Source organism: Mirounga angustirostris, unplaced genomic scaffold, assembly GCF_029215605.1.
Source record: "Mirounga angustirostris isolate CCGP_5_RB_7025 unplaced genomic scaffold, mMirAng1.0.hap1 SCAF_1, whole genome shotgun sequence".
NCBI classification, from domain to species: Eukaryota; Metazoa; Chordata; class Mammalia; order Carnivora; family Phocidae; genus Mirounga; species Mirounga angustirostris.
The window spans coordinates 81,965,595-81,979,514 of NW_026991709.1; the positions used below are offsets into that span (position 1 = coordinate 81,965,595).

General features: G+C 45.2%; 1 protein-coding gene across 1 annotated transcript in view; it reads left to right on the top strand.

Moving 5' to 3' along the window:
* The window catches only part of KLHL6 (kelch like family member 6), a 56,168-nt gene that overhangs the window by 14,800 nt on the left and 27,448 nt on the right, over window positions 1-13,920 (top strand). Inside the window, exon 2 of the mRNA XM_045903293.2 lies at window positions 7,471-7,636. Within this exon, the coding sequence (XP_045759249.1) occupies window positions 7,471-7,636 (166 nt within the window). The remainder of the gene's footprint in view (window positions 1-7,470; window positions 7,637-13,920) is intronic.

Below are 13,920 nucleotides of genomic sequence, written 5' to 3' on the forward strand. Positions count from 1 at the left end.
GGGAGAATCTACAGGGATGGTGGGTTTTCAAGGGCACGTCTGTCCCAGACCTGGAAATTTGTGCAATCTCCTCCTTTTCAAGGTGAACCAAAGGGGCTTGTGTTGGGAAGTGAGTTGACCTCTCCCTAGGGCACTGGTTCTTAAATATTGCTTTACCAAAGAATTATGGGTGGGGCTGGGGGAGTCTAATAAAATTCATATTCCCAGCCCCATTGCCAGGGATTTTGATTCAGCAGGTCTGGGGTGGGTGGGGTTCAGGATTCTGCATTCTTAACAACCACCCCAGGAATTCCAATGCAGGTGTCTAGGGACATACTTTGAGACTCACTGGCTTTGAGGTTGGAGTGTCTGCAGCCCAGGGATGTAGGCAGAACTCTAGTGTTGGGGGACACCTGAGTGGCTCAGTCGGTTAAGTGTCAGACTCTTGATTTTGGCTCAGGTCATGATCTCGGAATTGTATGATTTAGCCCCACATTGGGCTACACGCTGAGCATGGAGCCTGCTTAGGATTCTCTCTCTCCCTCTGCCCCACCCTCCCCCAAACTCTCCTCCAACCTGCTCACAGTCTCTTTCTCTCTCTAAAAAGGAAAAGAAAGAAAGAAAAAAAGAACTCCAGTGTTGGGATCTCGTAAGGCTTAGGGAGCACCTTGAGGTCAGAAATGAGGCTGAGCCAAATGTTTATGTCCTTCTTTTTGTTAGGAAATGGTGGGTGAAAGGTTTTGGTGCCTGGGGACCATCAGAAGTGTTGTCATCCCATGCTAGGTCACCCCTGCATCTACTGCATCTGCTGACTCTACTTTTTTACATTGACCATCCACATTGTGTTTATATCCAAATAATCTCTTCTGAATGATAGTATTCATCAAGCAGCACATGATTACTAATTTAAAAAAAATTTAACCAATTGTATATACATCAACATTTATATTCTTTCTTTTTGGGGGTGGGGAGAGGCAGAGGGAGAGGGAGGGAGAGAATCCCAAGCAGGCTCCACGTTCAGCACAGAGCCCAATGTGGGGCTCGATCTCACAACCCTGAGATCATGAGCTGAGCTGAAATCAAGAGTTGGACACTTAGGGTGCCTGGGTGGCTCAGTTGTTGAGGGTCTGACTTCATCTCGGGTCATGATCCCGGGGTCCTGGGATTGAGTCCCATGTCGGGTTCCCTGCTTGGCAGGGAGCCTGCTTCTCCCTCTCCCACTCCCCTTGCTTGTATTCCTGCTTACGCTATCTCTCTCTCTGTCAAATAAATAAATAAAATCTTAAAAAAAAAAAAAGAGTTGGACACTTAACCGACTGAGCCACCCAGGTGCCCCAACATTTATATTCTTAAATAGAATTTAGCTCATTTAACCAATGTTAGAGCTATTCCAATGCTGAATGTCTCACTGATGCAGAGTTAGTTTCAGGGATAAATGGGATGGTGAGGGGATTAGAGGAAGAACAGAGCAGGGGGCAGCATGGGTGGAGCTAGCCTAGGAATGAGATAGTGGGGATGGTGGGGTGGGTGTTGGTCTACGGGCCTGTGACTGGGATTAGAGGTATAGGAGGCAGGGGTTTCAGAGGCAGGTGTGGAGGCCCAGGGAGGGGATAAACCATAGTAATGTTGGGCTGGGTGAAAGATTCTGCGTCGGTAACATTTAGGAACTGCAGGGGCATGTTAGCACGCATCAGAGGTCTAAATGGAATGTTCCAGTGTGGCTGTGTCTTTTCCAAGCTCCAGGCCCTGGACTTGGGGGTGTGATGGGAGTTCTCTATGGGGGTAGAGGGCACATAAGGCAGGCCTCCTGGGTCTGATTCTCCTAAGGGTGTTTGATAATTTTGGAGGGGCAGATTCCTGTCAAAGGCAAACACACAGGGGTTAGGAAGGACAAGTTCATTTGTTCATTCATTCACCCATTCATTTTCTCCCCAAATATTTACTGAGTCCCTTCTAGGCTCCAGGCACTCTTCTAGCCCCAGGGATACAGTGGTGAGCAAGGTGCAATCCATGCCCTCACTCAGCTCACATTGTAGTGGGGAGACTTGTTAAACTAGTTAATTTCAGGTTGTGACAGGTTGTAAAGAAAAAGATAGGAGGCAAATATGTTAGGGAGTGACTAGATTGGGGGCAGCATCAGGGAAGGCCTCTCTGAGGAGGTGACTTCTGAGCAGAGACCTAAATGACGTGAGGAGTAAGGCTGGCAGAGCTAGGAAAAGAGTGTGGCCCAGGCTGTGTTTGGGGCCACACCCTGACTTCATTCCAGAACACTCTTAGGCCCATGGAGTTTTTTTATGGCTATTGTGGGAGACGAGCTCGCTTGCCCAGCCTCTATTTTGGGATTGGCACTGACTCACTGCTGAGTGTTGGGCAACTGGCTCCCTGCTTGAGACTATTTCTATTATAAATTGAGGATCTTAATAGCTACCTCTGTTTTACAAGAATCTCATGAGAATTGGTCAGTGTCTGTAGAAAGTATTTTTTATTACACAAAAATTTTATTTATCTCAAGTATAAGCCAAGGAGTAAATGATTAGCAATTAACTCAGCTTTGTTTCAGAGAGCGAAACTTGGTCTGGTTCACTTGGTGCTCATTCAGTTGACGCCCCCAAAGGTGGCCTTGAACTCCTGCTGATTTTCTTGGTTTCAGAACACTGTTGAGCTCCAGACTAAGAGCCCAAAGTCCTAGATTCTCATCTCCATTCTATTACTGACAACCTGTATGGCCTTGGGCAATTCACTTAACTTCTACCTCTATAGTCTATCAGCTATGAAATGGGTATAATAATCAAAGAAGATACTGTTCTTTGTCCCATAAAGTGCTACAAACATAAATGTAAGAGATTACTATTATTAAAGTGGAAATCTAGGGGTGACCTACCTTACATAGGTTATATAACTTTCATGGGGTCCCAACTTTGCCTTAGTGTTTGTATGGACTGCCCAAGAGAGCAGCAGGAGGCCTGGGAGTTTGGTCTATGAGAAATATGTAGATCTCTTCTAGTTTTCCCTTGTCAGTATTGAGCATGATTGTGGCCCAGGAGAGTGTATTTAAGTGACAGAAAATCAGTGACAAAGTCTCAGAGGAGAGCAGAAAAATACTGGGACTTTGGGAGCCAAAGCAGGCAAAAAGAGCCCTAGAGAGAGGGCTCTGCTTTAGGGCACTTCCTTTCTCTCTCCCATGAACATTTATTGGGCTCCTACTGTGTGACAGGCAGTGTGCTAATGTCTCTGGACCAGACTGTGTGTAGCCCTAGCCCTAACTCTGTTCTGGAGAGGCAGTGGACAGAGTGCAGTGACCCTGACACCCACTTAGCCGATAGGCACCAGGCCAAATGCTGGCAAGTCAAGAGTTGCAAGACAGAGTGTGATGGGCCTGCCTATTCCAAGTATCTCCCACTAGCCTGCCAAGAGTCCTCTGATCTGGTCTAAAATGCCTTCCCTTAGTAAGTGCTGGGTATTGTGCTAACCACTTTGTTTATATTATCTTACTTAATCTTCCCAACAACTCACTGGGGTAGGGACTATTATCATATCACTTTACATAGGAGGAAATTGAGGTTTGCTCACTTGTACCAAGTCATGTAGTGAGGTAGCATCAGAGCCTACACTAGACTACAACCCCCTTTGCCTTTCAACAGCCAGCACTGCAGGCTCTTCTTCCTGCCCTCTCCTAGCCTCCTAGAGCCCCTTTGCTTGTTCACACATCCACTCACACACACAGAAAGCCAGAAGTGCCTGAGAATTTACCTACTTCTGGGGCAGCCCAAACTAAGACTGTCAGCAGGTGCTGGAGAATCACAGACCAGCTTCTTTGCCTCTTGTGGGGACAACTCTGGAGTGTGTTCTCCAGCAGTCCCATGCAGGATCAAGCAGAGTTACTTTCTGTTGACTTGTCTTGCTTGACCTCCTCCTTTCCCCTGTCCTGCTCTTCCTATATCCCTAACACATCTCTAGCTCACAAGGGTCAGCTTCTGAGCAATCAAGAGTCCCACTCGGGTAGGGGCTGAGCTGGAGCAGGATGTTATTCAGTGACTGATTCCAAGAGAGAATTCAGAAGCTGTGTCTAGCAGTGACAGCCTGATCAAGAGTCCAGATGACCCCAGAGATCCCAATAATTGTGTCACATGGGAAATACATAGGCTTCAGAAGAGCCCCTCAAAGTGCAAGGCACTGACTTAGACATTTATGTACCTATCTTATTTAATATTAGAACATCTCTCTATTGGGCTTTTCCAGTTTTCATTGGAGCATACAGATTCAACAAAATTCACCTTTTACTAATCTTAAAATCACATTGTAGGTGAAATAGCACTTCTAAATTTCACCTTGGTGGGACTCTGTTGATATGTTGCCTCGGTTATGTGAAGCTTCTTTCAACCCCATCATCACTGCCCACCCTCTCCTGCCAGATGTCCTGTTTTCCATATTGATGTACATGACATTCATGTGGGTGGCATTCACTTTACCCCCTGAGATGATTGGTGATCTGGGTGGTGCTCTAGAGCTTTGCCATCTAATAGAATAGCCACTAGCTGCATGCAGCTATTGAGCATTTGAATTATGACTGGTCTGAATCAAGATGTGTTTTAAGTACAAAATATACATGAGGGATTTTGAAGTCTCAGTGTGGAAAAAAGAATGTAAATTATCTCATTAATAATTTAAAAGTATTTATTACATGTTGAAATAACATTTGAGGTGTATTGGGTTAAATAAAATTAATTTTATCTTTTTACTTTTAAAAACATCATTACTAGAAAATCTGAAATTACACATATGGCTTGCATTATATTTCTATTGGGCGGCGCTGCTCTAGGGACTCAAAAAAGGGAAGGTTTAGCAAGTGAAGTTGTCCAAATCCTGGACAGGCTTAGCTGGGAAGAAATTGTGTCCTTGCTGTGATGGCAGGGTTCTTTATCGGATGCGGAGGCAGCAAGGTGAGTCCTATGTGATACCACTTTAAAAGGCATGTGGTTCTGCAGATGACTCTATGCCTCTCTGGCCAAGAGGAGTTATGGTTGACAAAAGTGAAGCCACCATCTGCCCAAATGACATCACTGCCTCTCTGCTTCCAAGTAGGGATTTAGTAACTTTGCAGAATTCACATTCGTTCTTTCTTTCTTTCTTTTTTTTTTTTTAAGATTATATTTATTTATTTGACAGAGACACAGCGAGAGGGAACACAAGCAAGGGGGAGTGGGAGAGGAAGAAGCAGGCCTCCCGCCGAGCAGGGAGCCCGAAGTGGGGCTCGATCCTGACCTGAGCCGAAGACAGACACTTAATGACTGAGCCACCCAGACACCCCTTTTCTTTCTTTCTTGCTGTCATAATCTCGAGGAGAAAGAGGCCAGTTGAGGGGAGAGAAGAGGAGGAGAGAGAGAAGGGTGGGAGGATTATTATTGATTACAGTAAGGAGCTGGGAAGGACACAAAGAGACTCTAGGGAGAAGATCTCATTGGTTAAAACAAAAGGTTCAAAAAGTTAGCTAGTCAAGTGATTTCTCTCTCTCTCTCTTTCTTTTTCTCAATCTCTTTCTTTCTGGGGACTTTTGACTTTTAATGTTTATGATTGTTCCTGGGAAACCAGAAACAGTTACTTTTGTTTTGCAGATTAGGAAATGGGGGAAAGAAATTGATGAGGGATTCCCAGAGATAAATAGGAGGTGTGGAGAAAGGAGGAGGAGCAGGATTTAGGGGTAAATCCTTCTGTGTTGACATGGAAATCCCAGTTTGGGGAAGTGCATTCTATCATCGGGGCTGAACCCTGGGGCCTTCCCATTTCAATGACCTGGCTGGGAGATAATGGCTCTCTAAGGGTCCTGTTCATGTGTCTGAAGTTCAGGAGGTCCAGTCGCCTAGTAGGATGGTGACTGCCTCAATTAGTACAGCTTCTGGGACGAGGCTTCGGCATTGTCACAAGCCTCCCAGCTCTGTTTGGGTGCAATTAATGCATTACTCTAAAGGCACCTGTCACCAGCAAACTAAAGTGAGAACACACCCATTAAAAATGTTCTTTTTGAGGGCGCCTGGGTGGCTCAGTTGGTTAAGCGACTGCCTTCGGCTCAGGTCATGATCCTGGAGTCCCGGGATCGAGTCCCGCATCGAGTCCCGCATCGGGCTCCCTGCTCGGCAGGGAGTCTGCTTCTCCCTCTGACCCTCCCCCCTCTCATGTGCTCTCTCTCTCATTCTCAAGATAAATAAATAAAATCTTTAAAAAAAAAAAAAATGTTCTTTTTGAGTCCTGTTTCTGCTCCCTTCAATGGCTCCCCATTGCCCACTGAGTAAAAACCTAACTCCTTAGCCTGCCTCCAGTACCTTCCACAATTAGGACCCAGGTTATCTGGTTGCACTGATCTCTCCCTACCCTCTCTCATAGCCCCTGGGCTCCAGCCAAACCACATGCCTGCTAGATCCTCTGCATGCCCCACACTCTTGCATCTACTTCCCGTGTTTATTACCTGGAAGTCCTACTCACAGTTGTCACATAGCAACATTTTCCTTCTCCATGAGCAGCGATCCCTGGCCAGCACAGCACTTTGTAAGTCTTTTTGACCCTTGGAGACTATTATTTGTGCATATGTGTCCCTGCTAGGGGCTAGGGGAGAGACTGTCTGTATTAGCCAGCCTGGGCTGTCATAAAAAAATACCATAGACTGGGTGTCTTCAACAACAGAAATTTATTATATTTTCACAGTTTTGGAGACTGAAAGATCAGGGCGCCAGCATGGCCAGCATCTGGTGAGGACTCTCTCGGCTTACAGACAGCCACTGTGTGCTCACACGGCAGAGACAGAGTTTTGGTGTCTCTTCCTCTTCTTTTAAGGACACCAATCCTATTGGATTAGGACCCCCCTCTTACAACTTCATTTCACCTTAGCTATCTCCTAAAAGCGCTATCTAAGTTGGTGGGTTAGGGCTTCAATATATGAATTTTAGGGGGACACAAGTCCAGAGACTGCTTGATATTTAAATCCCTTTCAGGATTTTGAGCCCCAGCTGGCCAGGCCTGGGTGTGGGGACAGCCTCCAGGCCAGAGGAAGGCTGGAATGAGGACTGAGAATGAAGTCAGAAGCCCTCTTGTGGGGTACCTAGTCATTAAAAAAGTTCAGATAAGGCCTGAGCAGGGGAGGGGCCCCACAATGCTCCCAGAAGAATCTCCAGCACTCTGAGCCATTGAAGTAGTTCTTTGGGCCAGTAAAGTAGTTCGAGATCCCACCGGCTTGGCCAGTAGGGCTCCTACTGTCCCTTCAGATCTGGGACTGCTGTAGGGACCATAGGTGGGCACAGCAGAGCAGGACAGTTCTGTTCAGTAAGTTTTGATTGAATTTCTGGTGCGTGCTGGGTATTGGAGGAACAGAGAACAATCATCCTGGGTCCTGACCTTAGGAACCTCGCAGTTCCATGGGGGCAGATGGGTGTGAGGGGGGATCTATTTTGACCTAGAACTAAGAATCACGGTAGGACTCACATTCACTCATCTTTCTTCCAGGGCCATGTTCTGCAATGATTTAAAGGAAAAGTATGAGAAGAGGATCATTATCAAAGGGGTCGATGCTGAGACCATGCACACTCTTCTGGACTACACCTACACCAGCAAGGCGCTGATCACCAAGCAGAATGTGCAGCGGGTCCTGGAAGCTGCTAACCTCTTTCAGGTGTGTGAACAGTCTCAGTGCTCTCCTCTGGAGCAGGGGAAAGCAGCGACTCCTCAGAAATCTGCCTGGACTGGCTCCCAAGCTCATACCTGGCACACATATATACACTACACTCACACACACACTTAGCTGGGCCTCTACTTACTTGAAAGTCAGAAGAGACTCCTTTGGAAATTTCCTGAGAGGTGGTGAGATGCGGCATTGACTTCTTAATGCCATTAAGCCAGGACAGCGTGGTGCCTGGAATCTATACTTGGTTCCTAACAGCAATGACTACAACTTGCTGAAGGCTAATTGGAGCCAGGGTTCCAGCCATCACTTCAATGCGTAACTTCTTTTTTTTTTTTTTTTTAAGATTTTTAAAAATTTATTTGAGAGAGAGGGAGAGAGTGAGCAGGGGGAGAATCTCCAGCAGACTGCGCTGATCCCTGAGCCCAATGTGGGGCTCAATCCCCAGGACCCCGAGAGCACAGCCCCAGCTGAAACCAAGAGCCAGATGCTCAACCGACTGAGCCACCCAAGCACCCCTCATATATATAACTTCTAATCCTTAGCACAACCTGGGGAGATAGTTACTTCTCCCTACTTTACAGGAGGGAAAAGTAATAATGTACAGAGAGTGGGTTATTTGAACCCTGGGCTTTCCGAGTCCAGGAGCTACATTTTTGTAGTACAACATGCAGTCTCTCTGGGAGCAGTGTCTAGATTTTGGGGCACACAGGACCTTGCCTGGTCAGCACTTTGTGGTGGGTGTGGAAGAAGAGCACTTTTCATGAGGGTTATTACAGAAGATAAAAGAGAGAACCCTCGGGATTAAGTTTTATGGTTTCCGTTTGACTATGTTTGTTTCAATCCGATTACAATTATATTTAGCTTCATGGAGTAATTAGACCCATAGATTCTGTTGGTTGCATCCATAGTTATCATAGGGGCTCCATCTCCCATTACCATCTTTGCCTAGGTCTAAAAGTACACTTGAACTTGGTTTTGCCAGATTAAGCAGAGAGTGTCTCACTGAGGTTGAGATTTATGACAGAGTCCAGGGACAAGCCCAGTCATTCCCAGGGACTGGGACAAACATCAGATCTTGTGCATGGTTTGGGACTTTGGGAGGTGGTATCCTCTTGGATCCTCTGTAGGTCAGCAGTTAAGGGGAAACAAAACAAAGTCTGGGAAGGTGAGGAATGAGGGGCTATGAGTCAAGACCATGGACAGTGGGATTATCTTTGTTGAAGCTGGAGTCTAGGCAGGATCTGTGGAGTCCAGCAAGGAAGGGAGAGTAGAAAGAGGGAGGAAACTCTATGAAACAGCACTGATTAGTTCCGAATAATTGTTTGCCAATTTTATTGTCTCATTTTCTTCAGGGCATTTTCCGTCAGGGCTGGTCACGCCTTCTGGTGATGTGTCCAAGTCAGTTACCGCACCCCCTGCCAACACACACACAAACAGCCTTCCCCCTTTCTCTGTCCTGACCTTCTTACCCCTTCAGCCTTACTAACCCGCAGGGGAATACTCTTCTTTCTGTGGAGGGTGGGACTCCGCAACCTCACTCTCAGGAGCCCTATCTCATCCCACTTCCCACCCCTGCCCGTACTGCTCCAACAATCTAACCTCAGGGAAATCCTTCCCTGATAGGGCCTCTATTTAGTTTAGCTTTTGCCTGGGGACTGTAAGACAGCTGCATGTATTCTACACTGGGTGTGAGGGTGTGGGAGTATTTACAAATCTTTACTTAGCCTCCTTATTTTCAGTATGATGTCCTCATGTGTCTTCCTCAATTTCTGGTGTCCCTGGTCCAGAACCTCTCCTGTCTGGTTCCCCCAGAGGATAAATCTTCTTTTCTAGTGGGAGTGGAGTTGTTAGATCACAAGAGGTGGGGAGGAGTCCTAACAGGCTTAAATTCTTCTTAAGGTGGGGCTGATACCAGGGGTGATATAAATACCCAGATGCCCAGAGCACTCTTCACCTGCCCTGGCCTTGCTCTTTCCCTGGGACTTTTAATATTCCTGCTTTCTGAGGTTCTGAGGGACAAACTCCTTTGTAGGTACTTGGTCTTACCTCTTTCCTCTCAGCAAAGCCATTTGCCAGTCTTCATAGTCTGTGGTTTGGGGTTACTGATAACTCCCAGTTTCATGGAGGAGGGAGTTTGTGTTTCTGTTTCTTGTTCTCCTTTCGGTTTTTGGTGATTTTAGTAAAAACTCTTTAGATAGTAAAGAGTTTTGTAATGTTGCAAATATTTTCCATTGGTTATTTGACTCATAATTTTTGGTTATGACATTTTTTAATGTACAAAATTTAAAATTTGTGTTTCGTCAGATCTGTTGATCATTTCCTTGATGTTTTTTGCCTTTGTTATGTGTTTTTAGAAAGACCTTCCCCGCTGCTTAAGTATATACTTATTCACTTATAATTTCTGTTAGTCTTGTTATATCCACAGCTTTGATACTTAAATCTTTAATGTATCTGGAAATTACTTTGGCATTAAGTTTCTCCTTGTCCTCGTCCTCTTCCTCCTCCACCTCCTCCTCATTTTCTCTTAAGTGGTGAGCTTCAATAGAGATTTTGGTTTTAATCAGAGGTGGAGGGAGGAGGAAGACAGAGACAGGATAGAGATAGAGCGTGCTCAGTTTATTATTGATTCCCCTATTCTGGTATTCCCTCAACTTAAAATTTTCCAAATCTCATTCACTTTCTAGGCAAAAAATACTAAGTTTCTCTTTGAGGCTATTTTACTCATTTTCCTATGAGTGTTAATTCTTTTGAAAACAAGAGAAGAGTGCTCTGGGCGTCTGGGTATCTATTTAACCCACTTTCTGATTTCTGTTGCTTCTGGATGACTTGCTTTGAAGTCTTAGATGTAGAAAACTGGGAATATCCTCATGCTTGAAAGCACCACAAGGGACAGAAGTTTATAGGTTGTTGAAATCACTTTGTGGTTTTAAAAAAGTATTTATTCATTTGAATGAATAAAACATACCCTTGTTCCAAATTCAGAAAACAGAAGGGGAAACAGTGGAACATTTTGCCCTGTTCACTTTTGACCATGTCTTGCTGTCCTTTATGTCCTGTGCACAATGTATATGTGCATATATCACTCCCACTCATTGTCTCCAGTTTTTAAACGTGAATGTTGGCACACTATATACCCTATTTTGCATGTTGCTTTTCTTGGCTTTACAGTATATTTTGGAGATTGTTACAGATCAGTATGCATAGAGACTTTTCTTTCTTTTCTTTAAGGTTTTATTTATTTATTTGAGAGAGAGAGAGAGTGAGCACGAGGGTGGGGAGGGACAGAGAGAGGAGAGGCAGAGACTCCCAGGCAGATTTCCTGCTGAGCCTGGAGTCCGACCCGGTGCTCGATCTCATGACCCCGAGAGCACAACCCCAAGAGCACAACCCAAGCCGAAACCGAGTAGGATGCTTAACCGACTGAGCCACCCAGGTGCCCCTGCATAGAGCCTTTTTGATGGCTGCATAATGTTGTTGGGGTCTCCTGAGAAGTGGAACATGTCGAATTATCTTAATGGTCTCTTATAAGGCAGAGTGGTAGAGTGGAAAGAACATGGGTGCTGGAGTCAGGCAGAACCTGGGTTTAAATCCCAGTTCAATCATTTATTTGCTGTGTGGATGTGGACAGGTTATTTAGATTATCTGAGCCTCAGCTTTCTTATTTGTAAAATTAGGATGATAACAATACCTATACCTACCTTTTAGGGAGAGTTATGAGGATTTAATGAGATGCTATTTGTAAAATGCCTGGCACATAATAGATGGATAGAATTTTCTTCCCATCATTTGTGCATTAATTTTAACTTTACTTCAGGCAATTTGTACCGTAAGTAAACTGGGCTGACATTGAGCTGTGAGAACATTTTCCTATGCCATCCCCAAATCTTTGCTTTTACCTGGATTAGAATTATAAGAGACCATGATTTAAAGTTTTGTTTTATCGTGTTCATATGACACTTGGTTAGTAGAATGAATTGGACTGGTGCTATATTTAATTAACTCAGGATTATAGATAGAGAAAAGTGTGCCAGAGTTGGCACTTTATCTTGTTATTTTAGAACATCCACAGAAGCCGATACCACCTTTGTGGGACTGAAATCAATGGGAATCAGAGTATCTTGGTGTTCTCTACCCAATCCGGTGGTAAAGGTTTTTAGTTGTCACACCATCGCTGATCCTCAGCTATTCCCTCACTTTCTTCTTCTCTTTTCAGCTCTCTTGCTATTATCCATAGATTGCTTCTATGCCAGAATTTCCCGGTCCAGAAAGAGATCTTTTGATTGACCCAGCCAGTCACCACTATTGCTCTTTGAAAAGAGCTTTCCATGCGAGGCAACTTCATGAGTTGCTGACCTCATGAAGACGGCTAACCCTGGGGTCAGTTACCATTACCATTGTCAGTTGTCATTGGTCCAATCATCTGTGCCCAGGGTGGGACAGTTTCTTTTAGGAGGAAAGTTAGTGTGGGCAGGTACTGAATGAACTGCCCATGAGAGGAACTTTGCAGTAATCTAGCCATAATTTATTGGTGAATTATGGGGAGAAATGTATTTTCTCCAAGTAGTTTCTAGAAAGGTAAGAGTAAGAAAAGCACCTACGAGGAAAGGCCTGAGTGACCCTTCACATGGGAGGCAGGGTTTTTGAGATGAATGTCATCCAGTGGGGGCCCCGAGAACTTGCCTTAGCTGGAACTTCAGGCTCTTGAGTTCTAGATGAGCAAGGCAGTCAGAAACTGTAGAGACTGTAGACCTGGGACAATGGCTATAAAAACTTGGTAAGATTCTTTAGTTTTGGAGAACTGCCGTGTTCGTTTGGAGAACTTTGTCATATTCGTTACTTTCATTTTTATTATTAAAAACTCATGAAAGAATATGGACTCGTGAGTTTATCAGCAGGGCAGCAAAAGGTGTGAGGTCAGGGAGACCAGCTCACCCCTCATTTAGTTTTGGGACAGAGGATGCCTAAGATAATAGAACAGCTGGTTAGAAGGAGTTTAGAAGCTGAAAAGAGATCAGGCTGAGTCCTGAGGGCTGACATGAGGAAGGAAAGGGGGGCTTCCAGAGTGGGACCCTGGTCATCTGGCTGGGCCTGAGAAGACATAAGCCATGACATGCTCTGGGCTGAGATCTGTATGGACGAGGTAGCCATGTGGTCAGTGGTTGACCCTGATGGCCTGGGTTGGCTTCTTGGCTTGCTCATAGTACATAAATCATAGTACATAAATATTTGTTGAATCAATGAAGGCGTGTGTTGCTCTTGTTCATTACTAGCTGAATATGAGGACTGCCTCAGAAACTGCTCAAGACCCCATCAAAATTTGCCCGACTTGCCTTAAGAGGACACTAAGAAGCCCACTCCCGGCTTTAAGAAATGTTGTGGGCTAGTAGAGGAAGAAGTATTCCACAGGTTAATACTAATACCTACTTCATTTGTAAGCACCTACTAAGTGCCAGGCACCTAGCAAAAGCAGATCTCATCACTGCAAGTTACAGATGAACCTCTGTTGTCATTGACAGGGACCCACAGATTGTATGGACCCAACATCAGAGTAGTCAGTTGATCCAAGCAAGGAAACCAGCCCAACTATTTCTTTGCTGCTATCTAGATAAAATCCATCTGTTGACCGAAGCACCCTCTCCCACACACCCCTTTGTCACCCAGTGTTACTGTGTGGCCACTGTAAGTGATAAGACATCAGGGTTAATATCCTGGTCCACATGGCAGTGATAGTTTTGCTTTTCAGAGCATTCACTATGTGGCAACTCTTGCCTGTACGGTTTCTTTTAAAATGAGGTCAGTATTTTTACCCCCAATTTAAAGATGGGAGAAATAAAAATTCAGTGATGTAAAGTAAATGTTCAAGGTTTCATGGCTAGTGAGAGAGGAGCCTGAATTTCACTCCTGTCTGCTTACGCTAGCCTGTGTGTTCTCCACTCCACACACTGCGTCCATCTCTCAGCACGAGGCCTGAATCAAGCCATGGTCCTAAAGGCAGCTGGGGCCGTCAGCAGCCTCAGGGCTGCCCAGTGGAAAATTCTGGGAACCAGTGGGGCCCTGTAACTGTGTCAGGGGGCAAGACTGGCACAGCTGCCACCCCTCATGCCTAACTCCCTCTGGGGAAACTGGGACACTTGGGGCCACCAGGTGTCCCCATCTCAACAGTGAGCCTGCTGCTGTCCAAGCAGCGTCTCTTTAGTCTTTACAGTTCTGTGTTTAATCTCAATGGTGACTCTTTTTTATTTTTAGGTATAACTTATATTTAGTAAAATGCA